Source organism: Erpetoichthys calabaricus, chromosome 13, assembly GCF_900747795.2.
Source record: "Erpetoichthys calabaricus chromosome 13, fErpCal1.3, whole genome shotgun sequence".
Classification (NCBI taxonomy): domain Eukaryota; kingdom Metazoa; phylum Chordata; class Cladistia; order Polypteriformes; family Polypteridae; genus Erpetoichthys; species Erpetoichthys calabaricus.
Genome location: NC_041406.2, coordinates 50,516,055 through 50,530,471, shown reverse-complemented (window position 1 = coordinate 50,530,471; position 14,417 = coordinate 50,516,055). Strand labels below are relative to the sequence as shown.

At 35.6% G+C, this 14,417-nt stretch overlaps 1 protein-coding gene across 3 annotated transcripts in view; it reads left to right on the top strand.

The window, feature by feature from the left end:
* The window catches only part of tax1bp1b (Tax1 (human T-cell leukemia virus type I) binding protein 1b), a 1,153,251-nt gene that overhangs the window by 85,743 nt on the left and 1,053,091 nt on the right, over positions 1 to 14,417 (top strand). For 2 of the 3 annotated variants that reach the window (XR_007936602.1, XM_028818227.2), the window contains exons 6-13: positions 1,630 to 1,778; positions 3,794 to 3,884; positions 9,560 to 9,745; positions 9,965 to 10,219; positions 11,668 to 11,823; positions 13,051 to 13,135; positions 13,232 to 13,350; positions 13,815 to 13,940. Coding sequence is in view for 2 of the 3 variants with exons in the window: in XM_028818227.2 (XP_028674060.2) it covers positions 1,630 to 1,778; positions 3,794 to 3,884; positions 9,560 to 9,745; positions 9,965 to 10,219; positions 11,668 to 11,823; positions 13,051 to 13,135; positions 13,232 to 13,350; positions 13,815 to 13,940 (1,167 nt within the window). In the remaining variant the exon portion in view is untranslated. The remainder of the gene's footprint in view (positions 1 to 1,629; positions 1,779 to 3,793; positions 3,885 to 9,559; positions 9,746 to 9,964; positions 10,220 to 11,667; positions 11,824 to 13,050; positions 13,136 to 13,231; positions 13,351 to 13,814; positions 13,941 to 14,417) is intronic. The other variant, XM_028818228.2, reaches the window with a different exon arrangement.

The following is a 14,417-nucleotide window of genomic DNA, read 5'->3' as shown; positions in this document are numbered from 1 at the left end:
ATGTCCGGCCATCTGTTCGTCAACTCAAGCTGAAGCGATCTTGGGTGCTGCAACAGGACAATGACCCAAAACACACCAGCAAATCCACCTCTGAATGGCTGAAGAAAAACAAAATGAAGACTTTGGAGTGGCCTAGTCAAAGTCCTGACCTGAATCCAATTGAGATGCTATGGCATGACCTTAAAAAGGCGGTTCATGCTAGAAAACCCTCAAATAAAGCTGAATTACAACAATTTTGCAAAGATGAGTGGGCCAAAATTCCTCCAGAGCGCTGTAAAAGACTCATTGCAAGTTATCGCAAACGCTTGATTGCAGTTATTGCTGCTAAGGGTGGCCCAACCAGTTATTAGGTTCAGGGGGGCAATTACTTTTTCACACAGGGCCATGCAGGTTTGGATTTTTTTCTCCCTAAATAATAAAAACCATCATTTAAAAACTGCATTTTGTGTTTACTTGTGTTATATTTGACTAATGGTTAAATGTGTTTGATGATCAGAATCATTTTGTGTGACAAACATGCAAAAGAGTAAGAAATCAGGAAGGGGGCAAATAGTTTTTCACACCACTGTATATATATATTAATAAAATGTGGGATATAGCCGGCCTTTCATCCCGGCCAATACCCCCAGGCCGCCAGATGGAGCCCCCCCTGCAGCATGGATGTGCCCCAAAGACCAGCAGGGAATCTGGACAATGGAGTTTTTATCCACAGCCCTGCTGGATACCATGGGGGTCGCTAGAGGACGCTGCAGGGAGGCCCAGAGACTCTTACGTGCCCTACAACCCGGAAGTACGTCTTAGTCACAGCAACAGGAGGACTGACGTACTTCCGGGATGAAAAGAAGACTTTTGGATCTGACCCGGAAGTGCTAAGAAGTCACATGGACAAGGGTTCAGGAGCACTTCCGAGTCACGGACTATATAAAGGACTGTGGGAGATCCCAGGGTGAAGCTGAGCTGGGTGGAAGGGTGGCAACGCGTCTGGGAGAGTGAAGGATTGTTTGATTATTGTAGTGTTATTGTTGTAGCATATGAGTATTGTGGAGAGGAGGGTGCTTTCTGCACTGTATAGTTCGAATAAAAATTATATTTGGACTTTTACCTGGTGTCTGGCGTGGTGTCCGAGGGTTGAAGGGAGCGAGAGCACCCCCCATCGGTCACTATATATATATATAATATATACAATATGTGTTGGTTTACAAAATTGCAACAATTATCATTATGTTGACCAATCCTCATGAACTGTTTTTAGGAAGTAATTTAATTAAAATTTTTTTTTTGTTATTATTACTTCCTAAAAACAGTTCATGAGGATGGGTCAACATAACAATGATTGTTGCAATTCTGTAAACAATTCCTAATAAGAAAGACCTACATTTAATTAAGTGCGTATGGCTGGACATTTTCCTTTCTCGTAAATGCACTTAACCATAAGTTGAAACTATAAGAAATGTGACCACACTTACACAACAGTTTATATTTGAGCTGGTCAGTTCATTGCCATGAAATGGAAATGAAGGACATTCTGTAGGCGTGATTTTTCTTCAGGTAAATTATTAGTAACAAAATTAATTCATTCAAGACCAGCTTAAAGCAGCATAACAGTATTATTCTTACATTTGTTTTTAGGAACTTGTTCAAAATACACAATCTCTCAAAAAGGAAAATGAAGAAATTAGACAGAAATATCAAGAATCTTTTTCTAAAGTTCTCCAGCTAGAAGAGGACCTTATCGAAGTGACGCAGAAGGGAATTGGGAGGGAGACCGAACTGGACAGGTAACAAAAATCCATTTATACATGTGTTTAATGCAAATATATTATATCTACTTTGTGCTAGACTGTAGGTTAATTTAATGTATATAAATATAATTTTCCTAGGTCTTTAAACCTGAAAATGTGACAATTCTATGTAATTCCAGTTTAAAAAAACAAAAACAAAACAAAAAACGCTAATCACGTATTTTCTAAAGAAACCGTTCCTTACATAGTAGCAGGCAAAATGACAGATGCATCTCAGATGGTGTTACTTACAGAGAAAATTTTCTCATTAATCCAAACTACACACCAAATGCACAGCCAGCAACTGTGTATGCATAGTGAGAAAGGAACACATTCTAGTAATTTCACTAATTACAATTAGAATACTATACCAGTACTTTTTCAGAGAAGGAGTAAATTAATAAAAACAAGAATCCCTTACTAGAACCATGTAACTTTGGATCCCTGCTATCAAAACAGGATTTTTTTTATCTGTCAGAAATCAGGAAACTGGGTGCTTTGTTTTGTCTTTCTGTTTCGCCAAAAATACTGGCGAGTATGTTTGAAGCAGTTCACATCAGGACCTGTCAGAGTCAAATTTCTGTACAGTAATCCCTCCTCTATCGCGGGGGTTGCATTCCAGACCCGCCCCCAGCGCGAAAGGTGAAAATCCGCAAAGTAGAAAGCATATGTTTATATGGTTATTTTTATATTGTCATGCTTGGGTCACAGATTTGCACAGAAACACAGGAGGTTGTAGAGAGACAGGAACTTTATTCAAACACTGCATACAAACATTTGTCTCTTTTTCAAAAGTTTAAACTGTGCTCCATGACAAGACAGAGATGACAGTTCCGTCTCACAATTAAAAGAATGCAAACATATCTTCCTGTTCAAAGGAGTGCGCGTCAGGAGCAGAGAATGTCAGAGAGAGAGAGAGAGAGACGGAGAAAAACAATCAATCAAAGATCAATATGTGCCCTTCGAGCTTTTAAGTATGCGAAGCACCGTGCGGGAAGCATGTCGCTTGATAAAGCAGCTGCACAGAAGAGAGCAACGTGAAGGTAATCTTTCAGCATTTTTAGACGAGCATCGGTATCGTCTAGGGGTGCGAACAGCCCCCCTGCTCACACCCCCTCCGTCAGGAGCAGAAAATGTCAGAGCGAGAGAGAGAAAAAAGCAAACAATCAAAAATCAATACGTGCTCTTTGATCTTTTAAGTATGCGAAGCACAGTGCGGGAAGCATATCGCTTGACAAAGCAGCCATATGTAAGCCCAGCAAGGAAGAGAGCAATGTGAAGGTAATCTTTCAGCATTTTTTTAGGAGCTGCCGGATCCTCTAGGGGTGCGAACAGCCCCCGTGCTCACAATATATTTGAGGAGTTTTATTTAATACGTAATACGCGCTTTGGTTGGGTAGCTTCTCAGCCATCTGCCAATAGCGTCCCTTGTATGAAATCAACTGGGCAAACCAACTGAGGAAGCATGTACCAGAAATTAAAAGTCCCATTGTCCGCAGAAATCCACGAACCAGCAAAAAATCTGTGATATATATTTAAATATGCTTACACATAAAATCCGCGATAGAGTGAAGCCGCAAAAGTCGAAGCACGATATAGAGAGGGATTACTGTACTCATTATTCTCATTTTGCATCATGATCACAAAATAACTGTGTGTTTTTTTACCTTTCTTTTATATTAGCTATTAATGAGGTTAATGTCCTTTGGCAGAGCATAACAGTCAATGGCTATGCTTATCATAGGATAGTGGGCCATTATAAATAAAGTGCTCTCATCAGCTACAAGGTATAATATTGTGCATTTTAAACCGAGGATACTTTTTATATAAAATATGCATTTATTAGTAAGTGTAAATCTGCTTAAATAAAATAATTATCTTTATTTGAGAAACTGATTTCCATTTTTGACTTTTGATTTTTTTTTCAGAAATCTGTGTTCCGTGGTTGGTATTGGTTTATTTTTTAATTTTAAACATTATTTTTTGGTTTCATTTTTTCTATCAAATTTTAGCCTCCGTGATTGCCTGAAGAAGTTATCAGCAGAAAAAGAGCACCTAGCATCACAAATAAAAAATGAAAAGGATGAAAAAGAATTGTATATGGTAACTATTTTACAGCTATATTCAATTAGTAAAACTTTCTTGTGCTCTCCAGTCCCATCAGTTTTAAATTCATCAGTTATCTGACCATGTCTTTAAGATCATCAGATTTCTTTTATGTAGCTGTGTCAACTCCACTCCCTTCCACATGCTGGTGATTCAGTGAGCTTTTCTGTGCAGCTTGGAAACCAACTATATGAATTTCTCATATTTAAGGAGGGGATAGTGTGGGAGACAGTTACAAATTTATATGGGACTTCACTGTAGCATTCTCATTAAGCCTGTATTAAAAGCCAAATAATCTGTGAAACAAAATCCAGACTTCACCTGTAAGAAAGAATGCAACTTTGTCATTTGAAAATATCTTGCAGATTGTTAAGGTTAGACTGAGCCTCATGCTCTTTTGACACGGAGAACAGAGTTTTTGATCTGTTGCACAAGGACCTGTTATTCTACATTGACCAGTAAGCCCTGTAAATTGCTTGTAATAAAACTTACAGTGTGACACTTTTGCAACAGTCCCTGCATTTAGGTCATACTCCACATATACTGATCTTCTAATTATCAATAAAGAATTCCATGATTATGTTACCAGTTTGTTTTCTGAAGGCACTAACCACACTGTCCCTGACATAAAAGCTTTACCTGACAATCTGCTGCTCCTATGCCTTACAGCCAATGAAACATGTCTCTTGGATTGCCTTGCTACATTAGTTGAACTCAAGACGGCCATGGGCTCCATGGCTGCTGGTCGGGCTTCATGTTTAGATGGGCTTCCATCAAGAGTTGATTTCCCTCTTTTGGAAACAAATATATATTTATCAACTTGACGTAATCAAAACAATTGCCTTGTCCAGTCATTTCATTCCTTATTATTACATTGCTATTAAAACAAAACTATGTGCAAGTTTCAAGCCCTTCGCACTTATGAACTTGTATGCTAGACCTGTAGACAAGGTCCTTGCCCTTTGGTTACAGAAAGCTATTCATACATTGGTTCACCCATAACATATTTGTTTCACTCACTCCCAGCTAACTTCAGATAATGTTTGGAGGATTCTGCATATTTATTTTGTACAGAATCTCATGACTCCTGCGGCACTCCTCTCACTTGTTTCCAAGAAGTCTGTTGATTGTATGAACTGTCCTTTATTGAGGCAGAGATGGAGACAATGGTATTTAAACCTGGATTTATAAACTGAACCAATTCTCCTCCTTCACAGTAGTTGTCTTCACTGATTTTTTTTTTTTCATCCTTTCCCCAATAATAAATGTGCCAGGCAGGGATTTCCACTGTTCCTTCGTCTCTTTAATGTACTCATAACTCTAAGCTATTGACAGGTTCTTCTGAAAGAATTTTCCTTTGTGCTGCTAATGTTTTCCTTTACCTAAGTATTATCTGGTCAGTCATCCCTATTATTTTGGACTTGTTTAAGGTTTATGAAAATACTCTGGTTATAAAACTAATTGGACCACATCTTCCTACTTGTTATATAATAATCTATCCCAGTAAGACTGTTTACCTCTATCAATCCCAGTTACTAACAGGTTCAGTTAAAGTGTGCTGAACCTTTCTGCATCAGTTAGTGTAATAACCTCCACTAATTGCCTTTGCATATTTGATTTAATAAGATAAGTCTCTTTATCTAACCGCATAACTTTTTTTTAAACATTTTATTGAATTTATTAAAAGCAAGTAACATTCTATACAAGCAAGTCAAACTTGACAAAACTAAGTTCAAATCAACCCCCACCCATGAGAAAGACATAGCACAGGGGTGGGCAGATTCAGTCCTGGAGGGCCGCAGTGGCTACAGGTTTTTGCTCCAACCCAATTGCTTAATAAGAAGCACTTATTGCTCAAGTAACACTTCTGCTTCACTTTAGTTGTCTCGCTCGTTAAGATGTTGAACCCTTATTACTTATTTTAGTCTTAAACAGCTGTAGTCTTGGTTTGTAATTGCTTCTTATTAGCAATAAGATACAAATGACAAAAGAAACCAACATTTCTCCATTTAGCTTGTTTCCATTTACACCTGTGTGTATTTATCACGCACTATTAGGTTTAATTAAATACTTGGAAGGAAAGAGAAGAGAAAAAAGTGAAGAACTGAGAATTACTCATTTATTTTAGACTTCAAATCATTTGGATGATATCCTTAGAAAGGAAACAAAATCTAGGATATGAGAATGACTTGACATGGCAGAGTTAAAGCACTAGCAAGCCATGAAATTAAATGATTGACAAATATTTTTTTTTAATTAAGCAACTGGGTTGGAACAAAAACCTGCAGCCACTGCGGCCCTCCAGGACTGAATCTGCCCACCCCTGACATAGCATAACTTTATCCTTTCTGTCTTGTCTGCCCATTATTAAAATTAATGTTAGACACCCCACCCCCTTACCTTTGTAAGCTGAATGATTCCATTCCTTCGACCTTTCAATTACTGGCCAGATGTTAGGTCCCTTAATTCTGCATTTTAATGGAAATAGTAAGGTTCCCGGCATTAAACATGCAGCTCTTTATGAGGTAAAGAAGTCAGAAGTTTTGAGATACGATAAGCGTACTTGCAAAAATAATTATATCTCCTGAGTCATGGTGCCAACGAGTGGTGACATGATGCTCATTGATCAGCACATGCAAATTAGAATTTCACTGTATTTTGCACACCTGACAATAATGACCTTATAATTCTAGGCTGGTTTAGTTGGTGGGGGTGTCTAACTGACATGCACTATCACTGGTCTTTCATTCTTCAGCCCACTTGGCCCTGGCTATCTCTTCACTTTCCACAACTGCCGTGTTTACACAGAATTCTTTTTCCCCTCATTCTCGTCATTGCCTGGTGGGAATTCTCTTTGCTCCATTAACATTCTACAGGCATTCTTTCCTGTTAATCCTGCCTTCTCCTATGCCCTCTATATTTGGCATCATGTGGAGATATATGTTAATGCAGATGTGAAATAGGATACTATTTCCTTGTTTTTTAAAATAATGCTATTAACATTGGTGGCTGGTTTTCAGCAGAGCACAGAGATCAGTTCACTTGGTGACCTGAGTAATGATTCTGGTTTCCTGTTGTTTCAGTCTCTCAAAACTAATTTTGCCTTCTTTCCAGGTCCTTCTTATTTTATGTGCAAATTTTGTTATTGTTAATAACGTGTGGTAACTCTCACTGATTTGTGTGCTCATTCTGTTGTCTCTCTTCTATGTTATTTTTTTCCCCATTAAGCATCCAGACTCCAGAATCAATACTATTTCTGTAAATTGCATAATTTAGCTTGTAAATCTTCCTCATTAAGACATTGCTGTCCTTTCTCTACTTCTTCTGCCTGGGAGACCATGTTACATGATTAGAAACTCTGCTCCTGAAATTCCACATTTAAAATTCATGCAGATTCCGTCCTACTCGATTTAAATGGCATTTTGATGGTCCTTAAACCCAATCCTCTTTGCCAATTTTGTGCTCTGGCGTTCCACGCTTTTTTCCTCCACATTTTTGTGTTGATATTCCACTGCTACTTCAAACTTTAGTGCTTTCAGATGTTTTGTCCTTATGTCACACAGTTTTTTAAAACACATATAGTTGTCAGTGTCTTGAATTTACATAGCATTCACAAAGACCATTAAGGGCAGGTACTACCACTGTTCAGTTGCTGAAATCCTAAATGTCTGCTGCTTGCCGACGCTGTCCCTGTTGCTGTTGTTCCCCTTACTTTGACTTAGCTACTAAGAACTTACTGTTACAGATAGATGCACCCCTGTTAATTCAGTGCTCCCTGTCCTTTATTAAATCTCAGCCTCTTCTTTTGAATCCTTGATTCTGGATGAGATAGGGTGGTTGGGTTTTTAGCCTTGGGGATATAGGTTCTTTTGCTTATTTCACAAGGCTTTGGTATGTGGAAGGAAGACTGAAGTAGCTGGAAGAAAACCAACATTAACACAACCACAAAATGTAAACTTTGCAAGGAATGTGCCTTTTGTGGGAGTGCGCATACCTAGACAACCTCAGCTTTCTTGTTCTGATCTAGAAGAGTAGCAGTATAACTGTGAAGCTTTCCTGTATGGTTCAGTTCATCACCCTATCACAGAGAACGAGACAGTGGTTCAGACATTGGGTTTTGGAAATTTTCTTGCATTGCTCCTTTAACTGCTCAATGATCTTTCCATTTGAGGTCAATCATTTCTCAACCTTGTGTTTATCTTACAAAGTTGCCCAAAACACTGCTGAAACTACCCAAAAACCATTAATCTAGGTCCAACTAAACTCCTCTCACAATCATTGGTGTTCACTTCAGTTACAGATGTGCCTTCCACCTACATTGTCTGCTGGTAGCGTTGTATAAAAGTCCAGCCTGGGAGAGCACCCCTGATCAAACGGCATGTTTTATTGAACCTCTGAATGAGAAGATGCAATGTAACAACATGAAGGTTACAAACGTAATATATATTTTATACACATGGTGCACGTTTGCTATTCATCTGTTGTATATAACTTATTTATGAAAATAAAGGAATAACCGTAGCATGTCATTGTCATTGCTTATTTTAATGATGAATTACTGACATTAAAAAAAATATCAAGTTACTCATGTTGTGTAATCCACATGTCAATTACCCAGTAATATGCTCACAAAGTCTAAAGCACATGCACTAGTAGTTAAAATACTGGATTAGAGTAGTGCATGAAAAGGATGTGTGTTCACATGGAATCAAACTCTTGAATGGAAGACAGGACTCTTGCTTGAGCAGTCAATGTGAGCAAGAGGCAGATTTGTAATTCAAAAGCCTGATCCCTTTTACATGCGTGCTTTAAATGTCTGTTTGTGGGCTACATTGATTTTCCAGAGGTATTTATTTAGCAATATTTTAACAAAAAAATGCTTGTGCTTTGGATATTGTGAGCATACAACCAGACAACTGACATGCGAATTAGGCGACGTGAGTAACTTGAGATTTTTTTTTATGGATGTTTTGTTATTGTTTGCTGTTATTCGGTATTATTCCCTATTGTGACCTTTTTTATCATAAATTGTATGATCTCTGTTCTCCATGAAAACATGAGATTAATGTTTTTTTCTCGGTCATTACTACAAATAAGAAAGGGTAAGTAAAAACTAAAAATATTATAGTTTGGCAGAGTTTTCCTTCATGAAATAGAAGTTAAGAGGAACTGTAAATGTGAACACCCAAAAAAATCTCTAAATGCACTCTGGTCATTTATGCAAATCAAACCTCACAGAGCACTGAAAAGGGTCAAACAGAAAGTTTAGCTTAAGTAGTTGTAGTCCAAAGGTTCTTGAGTACAGTATGTTTGGAGGCTATTTAGTAGTCAGTGGCTCTGGAAATTTTGTGGGTAGAAATATCAAGATGTAAGATGTTCCAGAGTCGGAGATAAAACTGAAGCCAAATAATTTTTGATTTATTTTTGCAATTTATTAAGTTAAGGAAATGTTAAATGTGTACTCAATTGTGAAGAATAACCTAATGATTAAATATGTTTCTTAAAGAGGGTGTTGTTGTTTTTCTGCTTATAAATAGTAATGCAAATATTTCCTAATAAGATGCAATACCTAAGTAGTATGTGTAAGTATAGTACATTGTGTATATTGTGGCCATTTGATTGAAATAATTTTTGGGTTTCCTGTCAATGAAATTTTTTTTTTTTGGCATTAGATTCATTTAAAAAATACGGAGTTGGAAAACACAAAGTTGGCTGCAGAGGTCCAGATTTTAAAATCCGCTAGTGTGAACAAAGATAACCAGATAGCTCAATTGAAAGAAGAGGTCTATGGAATTAAACAATGTATGGCAGAAAATGAGAAATTGCAGAAAGAAATTATGACAACCTCTGCAAATAAGGTAAAGAGATTTCCACTATATACTTGCTAATATTTTTTGATTTTTTTTACATCACTTTTCCTGTATAAAGGTATGGATTTATTTTAAGAAAAATATAAGTATGTTCAATAAGTTGTTCAAGAATGTACAGATGTTTTCTGTTACATAGTCTCAAATAACTGATTTACAAACAATTGATCAACCACAATAATGCAACTAAAATAAAAAGTGTCTTTGTAGGACGAATCAGTGTTTTTGAGAGAACAACTGCGGAAAACAGAAGAGCAGCTTCAGGCTACAAGACAGGAAGTGGCTTTGCTATCAGCAGAGCTAAGAGATGTTGCCAGTGTTCGGGATAAAACCATGTCTGACTTGTATAGTGCTCGTCTAGAGGTTGATGCTCTGAAAAAGAGCCTATCTGAGGTTGAAACAGAATGTAAAACTAAAGAATTACTGTTGCAGTCCATGAAAGATGCAATGGAGAAGCATAAAAAGGTAATATAATATAGCTTATAAATTTATTTACATTTTTCCGTTCCAAAGCTATTTGTTTTTCTGTACATCATATGCATGCAAGTAAGGATTCTCAGACAGACACAACCCCACTAATAAGTCTTTTTTGTTCTAAATTCGAGAAAGGCTTTCATTATCGAGAGAGCAGAAAACTGTTCTGTAATAGTAGTTTTGTGTTTCAAGTCATCAGTGTGTTTCCAGTATTGTGATAATTCAGTCATTAGAGAGGAAAAAGTATATTTGCAGAATTTGTTTTTTAGCGACATTTTTAATATAGTGTTTTACTGTTTAGATCTCGAGTAGCTTGACATAAGTTGCTATTGGAAAGAAAAATTCTTCCATGCACATTTAAAAATTATAATTATTTTAAAAGACAATTGGAAAGAAAAATTCTTCCATGCACATTTAAAAATTATAATTATTTTAAAAGACAATTTCTTAATGAGGATGCAACTGTTGATATTTAAAAAAAAAAAAAACACCAAAAAAACTAATGAATTGAATTACATTACGTCTGTTTATACATTATGGAACATTTTCCATCTCATTTACAATAAAACTAAAAGTTAAAGAATTTACATGCACTATGTGATATTTATTTCACTCCATTTTTTTCCCTTCGTGTTGGAATGCAGCCTCCATGGAATGCTTTGTTTTGGCAGACCCTGTATAGTTAGTTGCCATTGCTACTTCCTTTGAAGCACAAATCCTTTCCAGTAGTTCTATTGTTATTATTTAGTCATACATCATATTTTTACATTGTCAATTTTTTCATTGTGGCTGCCTTTGTCTTTGTTTAGGAATGCAGATGAAGCTTTGAGTGGTGCTTCTGCATTTCTCAGCAAGAGCAACAAGTGGTGAAAACTCCTAAAACACTAGTCAAATGAGTTAACTAAATTTTCAGTGTCATTTTTAGAAAATATACAGATTTTGCAAAGTCTTCATATGCCTATAAGTTTGCATCTATGAAATAAGCAGTTTGCATTACATATATAATTGTGTTGTGAATCAGTTACTAATATAGAAAATGTGAAAAGTGCAAATTAAATTATGTGGATTTGCATATTTTTTCTTTAGTATTATCGAAACTCACTAAATCTACAGTAAGGTTGATTATTTTTCCTTTTTTTTTCTCCAAGTTGTTAACTTTTAAATATTTTTGGATTAGTTGTAGATATTTAACCCAAAAAAGTAGCCTTGCTCATAAACTGTTCTTTACTTAAATTTGCATATTATTAGCAATGATATTGAACATCGCTAATCACAGCTTGCATACATTTTGGTGCATACACTTGAATAAAATTCTTTCAGCTCATAGCAAGGCATTAATTCCATATCTCGAGTACTTTGTATCCTATAAAAGAACGTAAATATTAAATGTCTTTTAGCGTTTTGTGATTTTTTTTTTTCTTCTATGAACTGTACTTTAGGAAGACAATGCATTAAATATAACAACAGAGCAAGAACTGCATAAAGAAATTGATGATTTGAAACTAAGACTTCAGATGGCTGCCGAACATTATAAGGAAAAGTACAAAGAGTGCCAGAAGCTTCAGAAACAAGTTGTGAAGCTTAAAGAACAAGGGGTAAGGAATGATGCACTTACAAAGAAGAGGTTTCCTTTTCTAACATTCTTCTTTTTTCAGATACAATGACGGCATTTTTTTTTTTTTGTTTATTTCATTAATTAGTAATCACACATGGATGATGATGTATTTGTTGTTTTTTTTGGGGAAAGTTCTTACATAATAAATTATATTTAATATGTTATCTATTATTATAAATGAGGTAGTCTTTGTTTTAATTAATACCATCATAATGTGGCAGACTTTCACTCATCCAATCTCTGTTGACTAATGTAAAAATACGCCAAGGACTACTTGGCCAGGTATGTGGTAACATAGCTGTAAAGACACTCTATCTGCATAAGCTTCTCCACTACACTAGGCTCTTCATCTTAGGATGCAAGTCAAATTGTTAGTATTTAATATACTAAATTTAAAAAATGATATCACCAGCTTTCATTAGCTATTCACAGCTCAGTGGAAGAAAATCAGTGACAGAGACTTGTTTTCATCATGTGCATTAATGGAATTCTTCATCAAGAAAGACATCCATACACAATAACATGCATGTGGAAGTACCTGCATGTGTATTAACATAAGCATTGTAAATATGGTGACACAGACATCGTTGATCAGCTTTGTAATGGTTATTCTCTAATTCATTTGTCAGAATGGGGATTTCTGTACAGAAATAAGGAAATTTATACAGATTTGATTGGTTTGTAGTAATTTTAGATTAATATCTTAATTGAAAGCTCCTTCAGCCCTTATGTGCGTATGTATATGAATGTATAAGCAAAAAAAATATGTAGAAGATTGATTAAATATTTACTGCTACTTCGGTACTTATCTGTAGACATACTAGTTAAACAATTAAAATGGGACAAATAGGTATATAACATTAATAAAGTCTGAGTGCTGTATAATACGTATTAAGTAACCTGAATTTGTAGAACCAGCCAACACATATGTGAAACTAAGCAAACAGATGGAATTGAGTGGTATTTCTCAAGTTACAGTATTGCAGTGACTATGTCTGGTGTTCTGTTTGCCTTTCCCTCCATAAAGTGTTAGTGGTATTACATTTCAGCCATCACCACTACTTGCACTCCACCCATCCTAATGCTTCCAGCCACATTTTCATAGGTAGGTGGAGTGAAAAGAAAGTCAAGCATACTTTAAAAAAGAAAGTAATATAAATCTAGCTGCATTTTGTTTATGTTAAAAATATTTCGATTTCATTACTAGGAGGTGAAGAAAACAGCATCATCTTATGTGGTTCAAAAAGAATCAATGTGTAATGAAGGTTCTGGAATGGAAATTGCCTCACCAGGTCTGATATTTTAGATTTGTAACATACACTCTGTGTTTGGTTTTATAGCTAACTTATATTAATCAGGTGTTCATGGATTACTTTTTCATTTTTCAGTCAGCTGTCCTTCATCAGAAGCTTCACTTGAGACCCTTTTTCAAGATAAGATGAAAGTAGCTAGTAAAGATGCAAATGAAAAAAATGACAAGTACAAAAAATGTAAACAATTACTTACAGTAAGTAAAAATGCTTGAATGTTCAAAATGTAAAGTATTTATACAAAATGGTAGTTATGTTAGAATGGTATAACACAATATTGTTTAAAATTGATCGAATTTTAATAAACTATTGCCAAGACTTAATATAATGTATGTATGCAAATGTGTGTGTATATTTGTACAGTATATACTGTATTAAATGATTTATGTGTGTATGTGTAAGAAACTCTATTAGAAGGGATTTACAAGCAAAGAGAATGAGTATTACACTGTAGAAAGTGAGAAATCAATTACACCGTACATTGCAAGTACAATGAGCTATTGTAGGATTCATTTGGTTTTTTTTTCAGTTTAGTTTCCATAGTAAATTGGAATGCTTTTGTGAACATTATAAAGAAAAGATTTAGTTGATTTATGAAATACACATTGATAAAAATTCCTAGGTGAGATTTTAATTACTTCACTGGATATATTTTGTGCAGGAAGAGAAAGAAAGGAGTCGTGTGTATGCTGATGAATTGGAAAAATTGGAATTGAAGTGGAAAGAGCAATGTAAAATTATTGATACATTAAAACTGCAGGTAGCTGCCGAGGAAGACCGTTACAAGGTCTGTTTAATTTTAGTTTTCTCTTTACACCACTTAGATTTAACCATGCAGCTTTGTGTTTGTTTATATATATATATATAGTAGTTTATTATAAAGATGAGTGTGTGTATGTTTTTTCATTTATGTATAAATAGGCATACATTGAGGTACACACACACACACACACACACACACACACATATTGCAACAGTCAGCCTCCTCTTGTGTTCCCTGAACCATGTGATGCACTCTTCATGCCTGGGTTGGTCAAGTCTACTTGAGTGGAGTTTGCTTTCTATGTTCCTCTCTTGGAGGAAGTACACAAAAACCTAGCAGCATCCACAGCGTGCAGAGGAAGTAAAATGTCCGAGAAGGTGTGACATACCTTATGATATAATGCACAATGCAACTTGTAAGTGCCATTATACAATATGTAAAAAATAATTTAAAAATTAAGTAAATCTACTGCATTGATCCACTGCTGTTGGATGTGCATGT